This window comes from Chlorocebus sabaeus, chromosome 15, assembly GCF_047675955.1.
Source record: "Chlorocebus sabaeus isolate Y175 chromosome 15, mChlSab1.0.hap1, whole genome shotgun sequence".
NCBI lineage: Eukaryota > Metazoa > Chordata > Mammalia > Primates > Cercopithecidae > Chlorocebus > Chlorocebus sabaeus.
The window spans coordinates 69,296,274-69,313,188 of record NC_132918.1 but is presented as its reverse complement, the minus strand read 5'-3'; the positions used below and the strand labels follow the sequence as shown (position 1 = coordinate 69,313,188).

General features: G+C 42.8%; 2 protein-coding genes across 7 annotated transcripts in view; one reads left to right on the top strand and one right to left on the bottom strand.

Moving 5' to 3' along the window:
* Positions 1 to 6,759: 6,759 nt before the first annotated feature.
* RPL15 (ribosomal protein L15) lies at positions 6,760 to 9,438 on the bottom strand. Of its 4 annotated transcripts, none has more exons than XM_008009289.3 (4): positions 9,354 to 9,438; positions 8,501 to 8,682; positions 7,959 to 8,095; positions 6,760 to 7,352 (listed from the first exon to the last, which is right to left on the bottom strand). In XM_008009289.3, exons 2-4 carry the CDS (start codon positions 8,670 to 8,672, stop codon positions 7,047 to 7,049), a joined length of 615 nt encoding a protein of 204 aa, XP_008007480.1. In that variant the 5' UTR covers positions 8,673 to 8,682; positions 9,354 to 9,438; the 3' UTR covers positions 6,760 to 7,046. The 4 variants fall into 4 exon arrangements, with proteins under 4 accessions (XP_008007480.1, XP_008007479.1, XP_072879742.1 ...); XM_008009288.3 differs by having other exon boundaries at positions 9,232 to 9,429; XM_073023641.1 differs by having other exon boundaries at positions 9,259 to 9,379.
* Positions 9,439 to 9,501: 63 nt separating this feature from the next.
* Positions 9,502 to 16,915, top strand: part of NKIRAS1 (NFKB inhibitor interacting Ras like 1) — a 30,470-nt gene continuing 23,056 nt past the window's right edge. The window contains exon 1 of one of the 3 annotated variants that reach the window (XM_008009286.3): positions 9,502 to 9,610. The gene's annotated coding sequence lies outside the window, so the exon portion shown is untranslated. Of the gene's footprint in view, positions 9,712 to 16,915 lie in introns of all 3 variants that reach the window. The other 2 variants (XM_008009284.3, XM_008009285.3) reach the window with 2 other exon arrangements.

The window sequence follows — 16,915 nt, the reverse complement described above, 5'->3', positions numbered from 1 at the left end:
TTATACAATTAAAATATCTATAGCAACAAATACTATTCTTATATGAAATCTATACATAAAACTTTTTATGGTAAAACTATATTTCATATGCCTCATCTTCATCTACTAGAGAATGACACACAAAAAAAAAGAAGAGGAGGAAAAAGAGGAAGAGGAAAGAGGAGAAGGCGAGGAAGAGGAAGAAGAGAAAAAAGAAGAGAAAGAAGAAGAGGAAGAGGAGGAGGAGGAGCAGGAGAAGAAGGAGCAAGAGAAGGAGGAGGAGGAAGGAGCAGGAGGAAGAAGAAAGAAGAAGAAATAAAACTCTGGCCGAGCGCCACGGCTCATACCTATAATCCCAGAACTTTGGGAGTCCAAGGCAGGTGATCACCTAAGGTCAGGAGTTTGAGACCAGCCTGGCCAACATGGTGAAACCCTGTCTCTACTAAAAACACAAAAATTAGTCAGGCGTGGTGGCAGGTGCCTATAGTCCCAGCTACTCGGGAGGCTGAGGCAGGGAGAATTGCTTGAACCCGGGAGACAGAGGTTACAGTGAGCCAAGATTGCGCCACTGCCCTCCAGCCTGGGCGACAGAGCAAGATGCCATCTTGAAAAATAATAATATCAATAAAAAATAAAAATAAATACATAAATCAGCACTATACAACAGAAATTTCTGTGACTGTCAAAATGTTTTCTGTGCTGTCCATTATGGTAGCCAATGTGCCCATTGAGCATTTGAAGTGTAGCTAATATGATTGGAGAACTGACTTTTAAATCCTATTTAGATTTTAAAAGTCACAGATGGCTAGTGGCTATCATATTGAACAGCATACAGCTAAAGTATTCTTCAGTGAACATTTGTGGATATACAGCAAAGATGCTATTACATAATAAAGTGTCAAATGAATTGTTTGCAGAGTTGTGTGCAGATAACCATATTTTACCAAGTCAATCAACTCAATAAGGGAATGCATTGTCTGTAGGAGAATTGTAAAACAACAAAAACTGGGTAAAAGTATATATATTTTTTTGTTTGTTACTTTTTTTTTCTTTTTTGAAACAGGGTCTTACTCTGTCACCCAGGCTGGAGTGCAGTGGCGTAATCTTGGCTCACTGCAGCTTCAGCTTCCCAAGCTCAGGTGATTCTCCCACCTTAGCCTCCCGAGGAGCTGGAACCACAGGCACATGCCACTGTGCCCAGCTAATTTTTTGTATTTTTAGTAGAGATGGGTTTCGCCATCTTGCCCAGGCTGGTCTCAAACTCCTGAGCTCAAGCGATCCACCTGCCTTGACCTTCCAAAGTGCTAGGATTACAGGTGTGAGCCACCAAGCCCACTCTCAGTATATTCTTTTTTATCATCATCATACTCTGGCAATACTAGCAATGTCAGTGACAAAATATTCTCTCCATCAGTGTGAACTGCGCTGGTTCCTACTTCCACCTTGGTATACCAGCTGTTCTCCATAATACTTCAAATGTGTACAAAGACCAAAGACTAAAGAGAAACCAAGTGGATTAGTGTGCGTGGTAGACATTAGAGTTGTTCACAAATATTTGATTCTCTCTCTCTTTCCAAGCACTGGAAGATTTCACTTCCCCACCCTTTGTACCCAGGCATAGCCACGGGACTTGCTTCGGACAGCCTGAGCAGAAGCTCTGCAAGTTAGGGTGTTCTATACCATGCTCTTTGCCCTCTGTCATGGACACCTCGCAGTGTTCCAGATAGTGTCTGTTCTAACAGTCTGGATTCTAGAGTGAGAACGATCTCTAGAAAACATGAAGTATGATCAAGAAACAAATCTTTATTATTTTAAGCCACTAAAATTTGGAGGTTGTCACTGTTGCCTCATTTAGTCTGCCTGATACAATAGACCCACTAATGTGGTTTAGAAATTTCAGAACTTAAAGATGAACTCAGAACTTAGAATTGAAAGGCGAAAATGAACAGTTGAAATTTGAAGAATTTATTCTACATAAAGTTACCTTCAAGAATCTCATGAGCAGGGCTAGGCTTGGTGGCTTATTCCTGTAATTCCAGCACTTTGGGAGGCCAAGACAGGTGCAGATCATCTGAGGTCAGAGGTAATAGACCAACCTGGCAAACATGGTGAAACCCCGCCTCTACTAAAAATACAAAGAAATTAGTAGTGGCGCGCACCTGTAATCCCAGCTACTCGGGAGGCTGAGGCATGAAAATCACTTGGACCCGGGAGGTGGAGGTTGCAGTGAGCTGAGATCGTGCTACTGCACTCCAGCCTGGGCGACAGAGACTTGTCTCAAAAAATAAGAATCTAATGAGCAGAAAAATAATGAAGCATAGCAGAAATGAGCTAGCAACTACCTTCCAATTTATTAATATAGCATGGTACATAAGGGAGGGGGGATTCTCTGATAGAAAAGCAGAAAGTCACTGTAAAGCAAATATCAACGCTCTTAAATGTACAAATGATGCTCAACTTTATTTATTGAATTAGTTAGGGCCAAGCTAGGCTATGCTGCCATAATAACAAAACACAACTAATGCAGTCGTTTGACACAATAAAATCTTAACCACTCATGCTGTCTGATGGGGTTGAGCGGCTTTCTTCCATCTTGTATTAATAGCTATGCTATCTGGATCACTGGCTTCCACAGTTGTGGGAAGTGTGGAGGAGGCATACCAACTGTTGTTTGTCTTGGAGGGAAGTAATATGACCCCAACGCAAATGAATGAGAGGCCAGGAAAACAACATAGTTTAGTTGTGTTTTCAGGCGGGAGAAAAAGCTATGCTATGCACGTAGCTTTGCCTCTGCCATACTCAGAATGCAAAATAAAAGTGGAGAACAATATCATTTCCCCCTAACAGACTGGCAGTATCCCAAAATTTGATTTCATGCATTAAAGAGGGTGTGGATAAACAAGACCTCTCCTACTTTGCTGGTGGTAGTGTAAATTGGTTCAACTTTTATGGAAGATAATTTGTCAATATCTATAAAAAATTACATACGTATGATTTTTATCTCTGCCATTCTACTTCTTAGAATTTATTCTACAGATGAATAAAGATGTATGCATACATTTTTCTTTTTGTAATAGCAACAGATTGGAAGAAATTTAAATATCCATCAGTAGGGTCCATATCCAATGAATCATGGTACATCCACCTGATGGGATACCATGCAGTTATACCAAAAGAATGAAGTTCCAGCCGGGCATGGTGGCTCACACCTGTAATCCCAGTACTTTGGGAGGCTGAGATGGGCGGATCACCTGAGGTCAGGAGTTCGAGACCAGCCTGGCCAAAATGGTGAAACCCCATCTCCACTGAAAATGCAAAAATAGCTGGATGTAGTGGCAGACACCTGTAATCCCAGCTACTCAGGAGGCTGAGGCAGGAGAATTGCTTGAACCTGGGAAGCAGAGGTTGCTGCGAGCCATGATCGCGTTATTGTACTCCAACCTGGGCTACAAAAACAAAACTACATCTCAAAAAAAAAAAAAAAAAAAAGTTCCTCATGAGCTGATAAAGAATAAGCTCTGAGATACATAACTAAACAAAAAAAAAATCAACAATGTGTATCATATCCTACAACTTGGGGGAAAAAAGGAAAAAAATACATATGTAGGCCGGGCACGGTGGCTCACACCTGTAATCCCAGCACTTTGGGAAGCAGAGATGTGAAGATTGCTTGAGCCCAGTACTTTGAGATCAGCCTGAGCAACATGGTGAAACCCTGTTTCTACAAAAAATACAAAAATTAGCCTGGCATGGTGGTGTGCACCTGTGGTCCCAGCTACTCGAGAGGCTGAGGTGGGAGGATCACTTGAGCCTAGGAGGTTGAGGCTACAGTAAGCTGTGAACGCACGACTACACTCCAGCCTGGGCAACAGTGAGACCCTGTCTCAAAATAAAAAAATGTTGTTAAACTGATCACATTGCCTCCAAGGACGGGAACTAGGAGGCAGAAGAGTTTGTACCGTAGTGCCTATACTTATCTTTTGAATTTTTAACATTAATATATTATCTAACAAAAACTTTGAGTTGGCTGGGCACAGTGGCCAACTGTAATCCTGGCACTTTGGGAGGCCGAGGTGGGAGGATCACCTGAGGTCAGGAGTTCGAGACCATCCTGGCCAACATGGCCAACATGGTGAAACCCCGTCTCTACTAAAAATACAAAAATTAGCTGGGTGTGGTGGTGTGCGCCTGTAGTCCCAGCTACTCAGGAGACGGAGGCAGGAGAATCACTTGAACCCGGGAGGCGCAGGTTGCAGTGAGCTGAGATCGTGCCACTGTACTCCAGCCTTGCGACAGAGTGAGACTCCATCTCAAAAAAAAGAAAAAGAAAATAAACTTTAAGTGTATAGGATTTGAATTCAGTCTGTCACTGTATGACTTTAAGCAAGTTGCTTCATCTTTGTGTTTCCTCATTGGCAAAAAAGGATTTATACTAGTAACTGCACCTTTTGGGATTATAAAAAACCAATTGTTATTTTTTTTGAGACAAGTTCTGGCTCTGTCACCCAGGATGGAGTGCAGTGGTGTGATTTCGGAGGCTACAGGTGTGCAACACCATGCCCGGCTAATTTATTTATTTTCTGTGAGATGGGCTCTCACCACGTTGCTCAGGCTGGTCTCTAACTCATGAGCTCAAGCCCACCTTGGTTTCCAAAAGTGTTGGGATTACAGGTGTGAGCTACCACGCCCAGCCAATTGTTGTTATTACTAAAGAAAATTTGGGCCCGGTGTGGTGGCTCATGCCTGTAATTCCAGCACTTTGGGAGGCCAAGGCAGGTGGATCACTTGAGGTCAGGAGTTCAAGACCAGTTTGGCCAACATGGTGAAACCCCGTCTCTACTAAAAATACAAAAGTTAGCTGGGCGTGGCGGTGTGTGCCTGTAGTCCTGGCTATTTGGAAGGCTGAGGCAGGAGAATCGCTCAAACCCAGGAGACAGAGGTTGCAGTGAGCCGTGATTGCCCCACTGCACTCACAGCTGGGTGAGAGTGAGACTCCATCTGAAAAAAAAAAAAACAAAAAAACTGAATAATCAATGTTGCTGTGTGAATTACATGCCATTACAGAAATAGTAAAGCAAATGGGAACACATTGTGGGGTGGTCAGGGCATAGCTAATAAAGTGATCCTTAATATTGGAATAACGTTTTCCCATCATAAAGGTATTAGAAGTGTTTGGTGTATTTGAAGAACAGCAAGGAGCCTGGGGTGAGGACAGCAATAGGACATAAGGTCACACATAGAAAGTGGGAAGATCATGAAAGCTATTATGAGGACTTTTGATTTTTTTGCACAGGAGTGCCGTGATCAATTTAATAGAATCCCTTGGGCTACTGTGTGGAGATTAAACTGTAGGGTAGCAAGGACAGGAACAAGGTTTTCTTGTAGACAGACAATGCTGACCTTTGGCCCGAACCCTTTCTCTTTCCCAAATTAGCCATGTGTAAGTTGTTTTTGTTTTTAAGTAGAGGTCTCACTATGCTGCCCAGGCTGGCCTCAACAAATCCTCCAGCCTGTCTCCCAAAGTGCTGGGATTACAAGCCTGAGCCACCGCACCCAGCTGAACAGTTTTAGATAAAAACTTAATTCATGCAATGATCAAAGAACTGAGAGAGTAAGTACATTTTATGCTACCTCAAATTATGCTATTTCTATAATCACATTTTGATGCCTTTTTGCTGGCTAGGGTATTTGGTTTGCTTTAAAGTACATTAGCACTAGAAGACAAAAAATAACAGAAAGTCCATTTCTTTTAGTTTAATAGACATTTATTCCTTTAGTTGAACAACTTCTACACAATAAAAATGTATGACTTAAGATCTTTTTTTGTGTGTGTGAAGAAATTTAGGTCTCAAGAACTTCTATGAACTTGCTAGGAGTACTTCCTGGAATTCAACTAACTGAGCCTTTTGAGACCCCTAGAGAAGATCGGAGAAAATTGGTTCAGAGAAGCGAGCATTTAGATTTAAGTCAGTAAAGTCAGAATTTAGAATTGGGCAATTCCTTGTCTACCTTTTCTTTATACTCAAGTCCACCCTGGGAAACAGTCTAGTCTCCTGGAAGACATGACTGAAACGGAAATGCAATGTGGTGGTATACTCAAAGTGGGAGCACAAATGATGGCCCAACTTTGTGGAATGGTAAGGATTTTTAGGGTAGTTTGGCCAGGAACAAGAGAACTGCACAAAACACATACGGTTGCAAACCATGCGCTTATGACCTTTTCTGTAGCCTATGGGAGTGCACAGAATGGGTAACCCAAGATGTTTTTAAGACTGACTGGACTAAGAATGAGGTACTTATAGCCAACTACTTTTCCCTCTAAGGTGACTGAAGGGGTTCATAATGATCACAATTAGCATTACAGTTAAATATTTTAGGATTGACTTCTCACACTTGAAAGGTATTTATCTAATGGCCACTGGCTTACCAGCTTCCCACCCTAGCATTCATTGCTAGCTTACCAATCTTAAGGCTAATTTTATCTCACATTCAATTTCAACACACACCAGTGTTAATACCACTACCACTAATCATTGAATTACATGAAGCCACAGCACTGAACCAGGAGCTTTCACCTTTTTTATGTGAATTTAAAATGGTACTATGGAGGCGGAAGCAATTTTCTTCAGGCTAACCCAGATTTTCTAAAGCCCAGTTAAAAAAGTCTGTACCTGTCAAACTAAAAAAACCCAGCCACTTGAAAGTAAACCAGCAGAGCATTGCCATCACCAACAAAGCTGCAGGTTTCATCACATGCACCAGACAAATCTACAGGGCTAGTTTCAGTTCTCTTAAAGAATTTATTTTAAACCTATTATACCACAGTATGTTTTATACACTGACATACAACTCCCTAATAAGATAAAGACAAAAAAGTTTATCTTATTAGAAACAAGATACACCACCACTTATTGTCTTCAAACATTATTGCACTTTAACTTTCTTAATTTGACAAAGCATTCAAGAAACAATCTGCAGACTAGTTTTAACAGACAAATAACACCTGTAAGCAGACATGACTGTCCTAAATTGTTTATTAGGTATGAATTTTACAAACTTTACTTATATTAGCGGTAACGGTGGAGCTGGAGAGTATTGCGCCTTCTCCAAGCTGCCCGGCGAGAACCACCAATAGTGTGGTGGAATTTATGGCCCTTTCCAAGGCCACGGCTCTTTCGGCCTGCAGATGTCAGCCCACGCATCTCCCTGTGCTTGTGGACTGGTTTGGTGATCCATTGGGTGTCAGGATTTCTTCTGATAGCTTTATGGAATGGATCAATGAGGATAACCTCAAAAAATTTGTATGTGGAATCTTCTCCAACCCAGTAAGAATTCAGGACTCTCAGAGCCCCACAGTGGCGTCCAGCTCGCTCCTAGAATAGGAAAAAAGGTCAATGTCAGTCTCCCACATTGCCTATAGCAGCGAGTCAGAAAGAATTTTAATTCTCAACTCTAGTTCACCACCAGACAGGAGTCTTTTACTACTCAAGTATTTACGAAGCATTTCTCCCTAGACTATCACAAGTATAATGAGATAAAGTAAACTTGCTAAAACAACACACACATATAGACTGAAACACATCATTCCCTCTTAATACTCCAGTCCTTACTAATATCTGGGTAACAACATTTAGGGTTTGAGGACCTTATCTTTTTCCAATACAACTGAGAGCTCAGCAACGTTTAGCTTTACAAATATCTAGTATATATTTTAGGCTGTGCAGGCCACATTTGGTCTCTTCTGCATATTCTTGCCTTTAAAGCTTAGGTTCCACAAGTACTTCCAGTATATACACACGCATTTATAATAGAATTACAAGTCTTTCAAGCAATTACTCTTTACCAAGATTAGTAAAAATCACAAACCCTATTTTATACACGAGACAATTCACGTTAAGTACAATCAGAAAAGTTGCTTAAATGTCTCTCCCACCGTCCCCAGGCAGCATTCAATATAACTGCTACTCAAAACCATTTACCTCTGCAACGGACTGAAGGCTCCGAGCAAACTTTAGCTGGTTAACACCATGATGGACAGGCTTGCCGTAAGTTGCACCCTTAGGAACTGGGCGTTTTCGGCCACCACGGCGAACACGAATCCTATATATAACGTAACCTACACACACACACACACACAAAATTAGTGATTTTATAGGAAGCCCATCAGGCTTAAGACTCAATGGCTTGTCATTAACACTCCACCAAAAATACTTCAATAGTAAGTTAATGCTATATAATGGAAAAAAATAAAACACATCCCAGTCTGTCAATGTACTTTAGGTTACTCACACAGGGAGACACACTGTTTGCTTTAGTCTGAACTCATCCAGATTTGCAACCTTTGACGCACTTGCCACTTTAGACAACAAGTCCATAAAGTAACTGACCAGTGTTGCTAGCTCTATTCTGCCAAAGCCCTACGAGAAGACAGACACTGGGGCAGCAGTGTTTTCCTACCAGCTGGTTTCCAACTTTCCTGGAATATAATTTTATCCTAGCATCCAGGCAGTCGATCACGTACCTTGCTTGGCCTTGTAGCCCAGTCGGCGCGCTTTATCAGGCCGGGTGGGGCGGGGAGCCCTGTGGAGAGCAGAGAGCTGGCGGTACTGCCAGCAGCGGACCCTCAGAAGAAAGCGCATGACATCAGACTGCTTCTTTCTCCATAGCTCCTGGATGTACTTGTATGCACCCATCTTGGCTTACCTATGAAATCAAACCGGGTATTAAATATCATCCGTTTGAAGTACAATAAGACGACCCTACTCGTCCATCTTAGTTCCCCAACAAGCACAAGGAAACCGCCGGGAATGAAAATGGCTCTGCACCAACTGCCGGGGACAGCTAGCCCAACCCCCACCAATGCGCCCACGGAGCCGCGTTCAGTCACCTCCGCAACCCCGGGGGGGAGCTCGGCACGTTTTGGTGGGGTGAATGAACAGAGCCAGAGGTGAGCACCAAGGGGGCGGGTGGCTGCGGCAGGCGGCGTCCCCAAGGGGAACCTGCAAGGAGATGCCTCTGACACAACAGGGCAACGTACTGCTGCGGCCGCCGAGGATTAACTCTCGAGGAAAATGCATCTACCCCACCCAACCAGCAGCCTCTCTTTAGGCTGCCTTGTCCCGGGCGCCCCATTCGTCAGCCCCACGCCTCCTCCAGGATCCCGGCCCAGCTCGAATTCGCGCCGCCATCACATCTTCGTTCAACCCGCCCCGGGGGCCGCCTCTCCACCCCCTCGCTGTCCCGCATCCTGACCAAACTCTGGCCGCACAGGAGGGAGACCTATCTCGGAGGACGCAGGGTCCCCGGGCCTGGATGGCTGAAGAGGAAGACGATCAACGGCGGATGGAAGAGCAAAGATCTCCAACGCAGCCTACCTGATGGCTGCCGCCAGACGGAAAGGAAAGAGCTGTACTCCCACAATCCCTTTTGGGCTCCTCCCCCACCTCAGCCAACCTCTTTCCGGTGGAAAACTGCGGCCTCCCAGAGCCTCATGGGACATGTAGTTCCAGCATCGCGCCTGGTGGGCGGAGTTCTGCCGAGTGGGGCGCAGCCGCCCCTATTGTCCCGCCCCCTGCCCCGCAGGATTCCAGCCTGAGCGGCCAGGGGTGAGAGAGTTGGCGGCGAGGCGTCGGTAAGCGAGCGTCGTTGACTGTCCCGCCACGAGAAGAGGCAAATTGGGGTCCAGGTTCCAAAGCCGGTGACCGCGTACCCCGGTGAGCCGCTGTCTTTGAGGTCAGAGGAGAGAACAGGTTTATTTCACGCACCGCGGGCTCTCTTCCCGCGGAGTCTCTGCGTCTCCGCGCTGCGCTGTCGCTCTCTGGCCCCCGCACGACGGGCGCAGAAATCTGGGTCCCAGCGCTGCGCTGAGAGACCCCGCGACGCTTCGCCAGCCCCCCAGGGAGGCCTTCACGGAGTAGGGGCGTCGCAGGTGGGGGCGCTCGCTGTGTCCCTTCAGCTCTAGACTGCGTGAAGCTCCCGCAGGCCCTAGCTCCCAGGGATTTTGTCCTAAAAAAGGGTCGCGGACTGGGTGGATTGCGGGCGGCTCGGCGCTTTTTCTGCATACGGATTTCGTCCCAAAATTGCTACCATCAGAACCACAGTTTTTCAGAAAAGCAAATGTTTATTTGCCAAGACCTGTTTGGCAGGTGTGAATGTTTTAGGGAAGAAATGCCGAGAAAATGCTGGCATTTTGCGTTGCGGTTTTTTGTTTTTTGTTTTTTGTTTTTGTTGTTGTTTTTAAATTAAGAAATAGGTTACTGGCTTATTTTGCTTCTCCCGAATATTTTCATTTTTGATATAGTCATGTGGTTTTAATTTCCTTCCAGATTCTGCGTTCGAATGTGGCAAAGGCTTAAAAGAATCGTTATCTCTTAATCGTAGCGGTTTTGATTATCTTTTTTCCTACCTCATATTTTTCTTTCTTTTTAAATCACAGCTTTACGTTTTTAAGTGTCTCCATCTGGTACATTGATTGAGTCAACAAATATTTATTAAGTGTCTAATATGTGCCAGGCGTAGTTGCTAGGGATGCAGCAGCAAACAATGCAGAAATTTTGGCCTTCTTGGAAACGAGCAGTAAGCAGAAGTAAGCTTTGTATTGGGTTTGGTGGTAAATGCTAAGGAAAAACGGTAAGGGGAGGGAAGTGATGAGGGAGTGTTAGGAGGTGGGGCTTGCAATGTGGGATGGAATGTCCAGGTTGTCTTTTAGAGAAGGTACCATTTAAGAAAGGACCTCAAGGATAGGAGTCTGGGAGTAAGAGTAGGGGTCTGATTCAGGCAGAGGGAAGAGTGCCAAGACTGGAGCATGCAAGGTTAGTAGAGGAGCAGCAGGGAAGCAGTGTGGCTGAACTTCACAGTAGGAGAAAGTGGGAAATGATGTCAGAGAGGTGAGGGTCTTACATGGACTTTGGATTTCATTGTAAGGTTTTGAACAGAAGGATGACTTCATATGGCGTGCTAAAATTTTAAAAAGATAATTTGGATTGCTCCTTTTGAGGCTAAAGGGAGAGCAAAAATGGAAGCAGAGAGACTACTTAGGAAATTGTATTAGTCTTCCATTGCTCCTGTAACAAATTTCAGCAACTTTTTTGGTTACTAACAATGCAAATTTGCTGTCTTTTAGTCTGTAGATCAGACTAGGTCTGTAAATCTGTAAATCTCACTAGGCTAAAACCAAAGTGTCAGTAGGGTTGTGTTCTTTCTGGAGGTACTAGGGGAACATACATTTATTCCTTGGCTTTTCCACCTAATGAAGCCTGCCTGAGTTCCTTGGTTCCTGACTTCTTCCTTCATCTTCACAGCCAGCAAAAGAGCGTCTTCCAGTCACACCCTCTGCCCTCTCCAGCACTCCTGTGTCTTTCTTATAAAGACACTTGTGATTACATTGGGCCCACCTAGATAATTCAGGACAATATCTTCATATGGAAGTTCTTAATCACACCCGCAAAATTCTTGTATGAGTATGTAAAGTAACATATTCACAGGTTTGGGGGATTACAATGTCTTTGAGAGACCAGGTGAGAGAACGCGGTGCCTCACCCAGACCACTTCAGTAGTGATGAAAATGGTAAGCAGTGCAGCCCTGTATGTATTTCAACAGTGAGAATGACTGACTAAAAAGTTGAATGCGCTACTCTAGGCGCACTGCCTAGGGGCGTAGTCCAGCTCCGTAAGGAGCAGTAAAAATAAAATTTAAAAAGTTAGATGAATCATTTGGAAAAAAGATTCTAGTAGTGTGAATAATCACTGCTAATTTATCAATCAGGTTTGCAGTTTTGTTTCTCAATTTGTAGTTTCTCAGTTAACAGTTTTACAAGATTCGGATTTGTGTTTCCAGTTGATTTTGAGATTCCTGAAGACAAGGGATGATTTCTGTTTTTGCCCCCTAGTTTGTCCCTGATAGCTGGCGTGATGGTAGGCCCTCACTAAATGTTTGGTAAATGAATAAAAGAATGGTAAGCTAGAATCTGCTTATTACATTTTATTTTGTGCAATATTGTGTGCAAAACCTGTTGAATATATTTTTATGTATGTAAATGTATTCATATATGGATAAGGGAAAGTATCCCACACCATGCATAATGTTGACATAAGTAAATACACAGTGTGGGTGGTTTCCCCACATGACAGTATTTTTAGAGATTTATGACATCTCTCCTATGATGTTAACAGTGTTTTGGTATTGTTTTTCTGGTTGTGTCAGAAAGTTGTGTTTTACTTATAACAGTAGAATGACCCACTTACATAGAAAAACAGAAGCACCAACAGTTTTGGGGAGCTTTTTCTGATGGCTTTTCAAAGAGAATGTTGACAAAGCATTTCACAGGAATGGACCAGGTCACATATTTATTCTGTTTTTTTTTTTTTTTAGCCTCAAGTTGGAGAGAGGAAGTTGTATTTATTCTCTAGCAACATTATTGATTAGCCTGGAAAATAAAGCAATAAGTATTTAAGACTGCCCTGGATCTTGCCTATTAAGCACGTTCTCTTAGTAATTTACATCAGATGAGGTATAATAGGTCACAGATTGAATTTTATTGCCCAGTTTCTTAGGGTAGGGATATGACAAGTAGCTGTAACTACTGTTTTTTGTGTTCACCTTAGTGTTGGTGTGTTCTCTGGATAAGCAACTTCTAATATCATAGCATCACAGTGTTGAAAGGAACCTAAAGGTGATCCATGTAGTACAGAGCCTTTCAAATTCTTGAAACCTAGATTTAAGTAAGAGGCTTGGTTACCCCAGGATCGGTTCATGGGATTCAGTGCCCATTCAGGGTACTGCAGATGACCACCTTTGTATATTTCACAGGAAGTGGTGTGCATTTATTGTGTTTAGGAATTATTTAATTATAAGTGCTTTAAGAACCAAACTTTTAGTAGTTTTTGTTTGTAAATCTGAAAATATCTAAGCATGAGAACCAGTTATTTGTAATGTGAGTTCCTGCCATAGTGATCATATATAGAAAATATTTTTGTTTATGTGCTATTTATTCAAAATGTTAATTATTTTTTAAAGAATTCTTAGCTTTGTAATTGATGGTAGCAAGGCACTCATTTGCTTTATGTAGTAGTATTGTTTCCTATTTAGAAGGCAACCAGGAACCTACAATATTCACCCATGCTTTGATTAATCACACTTATCTTTTCGTCTTTGTTTTCTTTTTGATAGTGTAAAATATTTAATAAGGTCTGTTCTATCTCTTTGCTTTCCTTCCAAAAAATGCTTAAAATCCTTAGCTAGTGTTCTGAGCTACCTTTATTCAGTTACTTTTACTGTTTGCCCATGATGAAGACTTCTTTGGTGATGTCAAAGTGAACTCCCCAATTTATTAATATACACACACAATACAAAACAATGTATAATTTTTAGCAAACGTTGTCTGTTTATCCTGTTATCCTGATAATTATATTATCCTGATAATCATCAATGAGTGATCAAAGTACATTTGTAGTGTACTACTTTTTTTTTTTTGAGACGGAGTCGTGCTCTGTCTCCCAGGCTGGACTGCAGTGACGTGATCTCGGCTCACTGCAGGCCCCGCCTAATTTTTTGTATTTTTGGTAAAGACAGGGTTTCACCATGTTAGCTAGGATGGTCTCGATCTCCTGACCTCGTGATCCACCTGCCTCAGCCTCCCAAAGTGCTGGGATAACAGGCGTGAGCCACCGCGCGCGGCCTGCAGTGTGCTACTTTTAAAGCAGATATAGTAACATTACTTCCAAAGGTACTTGGAAAGCTTGATATCTGAATGTCTCAGGTTTCTGTTGGTGTCAGATTTTTCCAGTTTGCTGTAGTCCCTAGCACTCATATTTGCCTCTTTTTTACAGAGGGCCTGTTGCTGTTAATCATTGGGTGTTTTTTTCCTTAAAGCTGCCCGCTTCACTCAGCTACAGTGTATGCCTGCCCTTTTGAGTTTATGCGTATATAAACTCAAAGAGACAGGGTCCCGATGTGGGGCCCAGGCCAGTCTCGAACTCCTGGCTCAAGCAGTCCACCCACCTTGGCCTTCCAAAGCATAGAGATTACAGACGTGAGCCACTGCACCCGGCCTCTTTTGAGTGTTTTTGAAGATTGGCATAATGTGTGGATAAAGGCGTATTTTTTCAGTTGAACAGGAAAGGGAGAGTAGTAAAAATTGATACTTAGAAATTCCACTGAGGGTAAGAGATTTTCAGAGAAATAGAAATAACAATAGAGAAATTTGGATTTAAATTCCAACAGCAGCCTTTTCTGACAGAATTATGCTGTCTGTCATCATTTGTCCCATCCTCTAGGAGTTTCTTTCTTTTTCAAACTCTTCTCATGTGCCTACATGGCAGTTTCTTTTAAAATTTAGCTATTATTTAAAAAAAAATCTTCCTAAAGAAAGATACAGTGGTATCATAACTTGTAAAGAAATCACAATAGGCAGAGAGGAGAGTCCTTTGATCAATGAAGTGACATTAAATTTATCATAAATTCAGAGGTATCTGTAGAAAACCTTTTAAAATAGGCTGTTGTTGCGGATGACGGAAATACCATACATACCGTAGATGATCAGTGTTACATAATGCTCTGCCCTTATAAATAAAGGCTGAGAAGTTTTCTATTACAGTTAGGTTGAAAATATATAAAGAAAAGAAAGTCCCCTAAAAAAAGTGGTTCTCATGGAAGCCAGTGGTTAATATTCTCAGAAGATTTAGAATCTGAAGCGTGCCACCAAGGAAATAATGGTTGTATTATGTAACTGATGGCTGGTTGTCTATTGGTAAAATGCAGTGTACTACTCTGAAAAGAAATACTGCGTTATTACTATGCTACAAAAATGGCAGCATTAAAATTTTTTATATGAGATTAGTGTTGTGGGTGATTTGGGTCATAAAAAAATTACAGATTGAGAAGATACAGTAGAGAAGACTTGAAATTTATTTGTGGCATAATGTTTCCAGTGTTAGTAGAAGACAGTATTGCTGTGCAGCACACATGTGTGCAAATACAACTACTATACTGCCACCATTAAGATATATTCTGCACTTTGGGAGGCTGAGGCCAGCGGATCACTTGAGGTCAGGAGTTCAAGACCAGCTTGGCCAACATGGTGAAATCTACTAAAAATACAAAAATTAGCCAGGTGTGGTGGCATGTGCCTGTAATCCCAGCTACTTGGGAGGTTGAGGCAGGAGAATCGCTTGAAGTCAGGAGGCGGAGGTTGCAGTGAGCCGAGACTGTGCCACTGCACTTCAGCCTAGGTGACACACACACACACACACACACACACACACACACACACAGATATATTCTGTAGTTGATGTGGTGAACAGAGGAGGATCCCTTGAATCCAGGTGTTCTAGGCGGTAGTGTACTGTGATTATACCTGTGAATAGCCACTGCACTCCAGCCTGGGCCGCGTAGCAAGATCTGGTCTCTAAAAAACATGTGCGTTCCGTGTTGGGTTTTTACTGTCACAATCCAGTGAGCACGTGAGTGCAGATAGATACCTAGCATCCCTTTTGTCAGAATGCTTATTTGAACTTTCTTTTCTTTTTTTGTTTTTTTGAGACAGAGTCTCTGTCGCCCAGGCTGGAGCACAGTGGTGCCATCCCGGCTCACTGCAACCTCCGCCTCCCAGGTTCAAGCAATTCTCCTACCTCAACCTCCCAAGTAGCTGGGATTACAGGTGCCCACCACCACACTGGCTAATTTTTTGTATTTTTAGTAGAGACAGGTTTTCACGATGTTGTCCAGGCTGGTCTTGAACTCTTCACCTCAAATGATCCACCCAACGTGGCCTCCCAAAGTGCTGGGATTATAGGCGTGAGCCACTGCACCTGGCCGTGAAGTTCATTGTTAGAGCTCTTTTTGTTTGTTTTTATTTTTATTTTTTTTTGAGACAGAGTTTCACTCTTGCTGCCCAAGTTGGAGTGTAGTGGCGTGATTTCGGCTCACTGAAATCTCTGCCTCCTGAGTTCAAGTGATTCTCCTGCCTCAGCCTCTCCAGTAGCTGGGATTACAGGCACCCACCACCACATTCAGCTATTTTTTGTATTTTTAATAGAGATGGGGTTTCATCATGTTGGCCAGGATGGTCTCCAACTCCTGACCTCAGGTGATCCACCCACCTCGACCTCCCAAAGTGCTGGGATTACAGGCGTGAGCCACCATGACTGGCGTTACAGTTGTTTTTGACTGCAAGGAATTATAGTGTCCCTTTTAGCCAGGTTTATAGCATGGTCACTTATAGGTGAGCAGAGAATTAGAGGAAAGAAGGAGGTAGTGGGAGATGACAAACAGCAATGTAGAAATTTGAATTCTTTGTCTGTGGTATTTAATGACCCCTTTTAACTTTCTGCCTTGACTTCTGGTACCTTGCCTTCTGGAAAGAAAAGCCTTGAGGAAAATTGAAGGAAATATCACCTTACCTTGTTCTTACTTAGATATAAGTTGAGAAGCTAGGAGAGGTTAATTTTCCTTTTCTTTCCAGTTTTAAGTGCATGGGCAATTTTTCTCTTTTTTTAAATTTTAAAATTATACTTTAAGTTCTAGGGTACACGTGCACAACGTGCAGGTTTGTTACATATGTATACATGGGCCATGTTGGTGTGCTGCACCCATTAACTCATCATTTACATTAGGTGTATCTCCTAATGCTATCCCTCCCCGCTCCCCCGACCCCACAACAGGCCTCGGTGTGTGATGTTCCCCACCCTGTGTCCAAGTGATTTCATTATTCAGTTCTCACCTATGAGTGAGAACATGCGGTGTTTGGTTTTCTCTCTTTGCGATAGTTAGCTCAGAATGATGGTTTCTAGCTTCATCCATGTCCCTACAAAGGACATGAACTCATTGTTATGGCTGCATAGAATTCCATGGTGTATGTGTGCCACATTTTCTTAATCTAGTCTGTCATTGATGGACATTTGGGTTGGTTCCAAGTCTTTCCTCTTGTGAATACTGCTG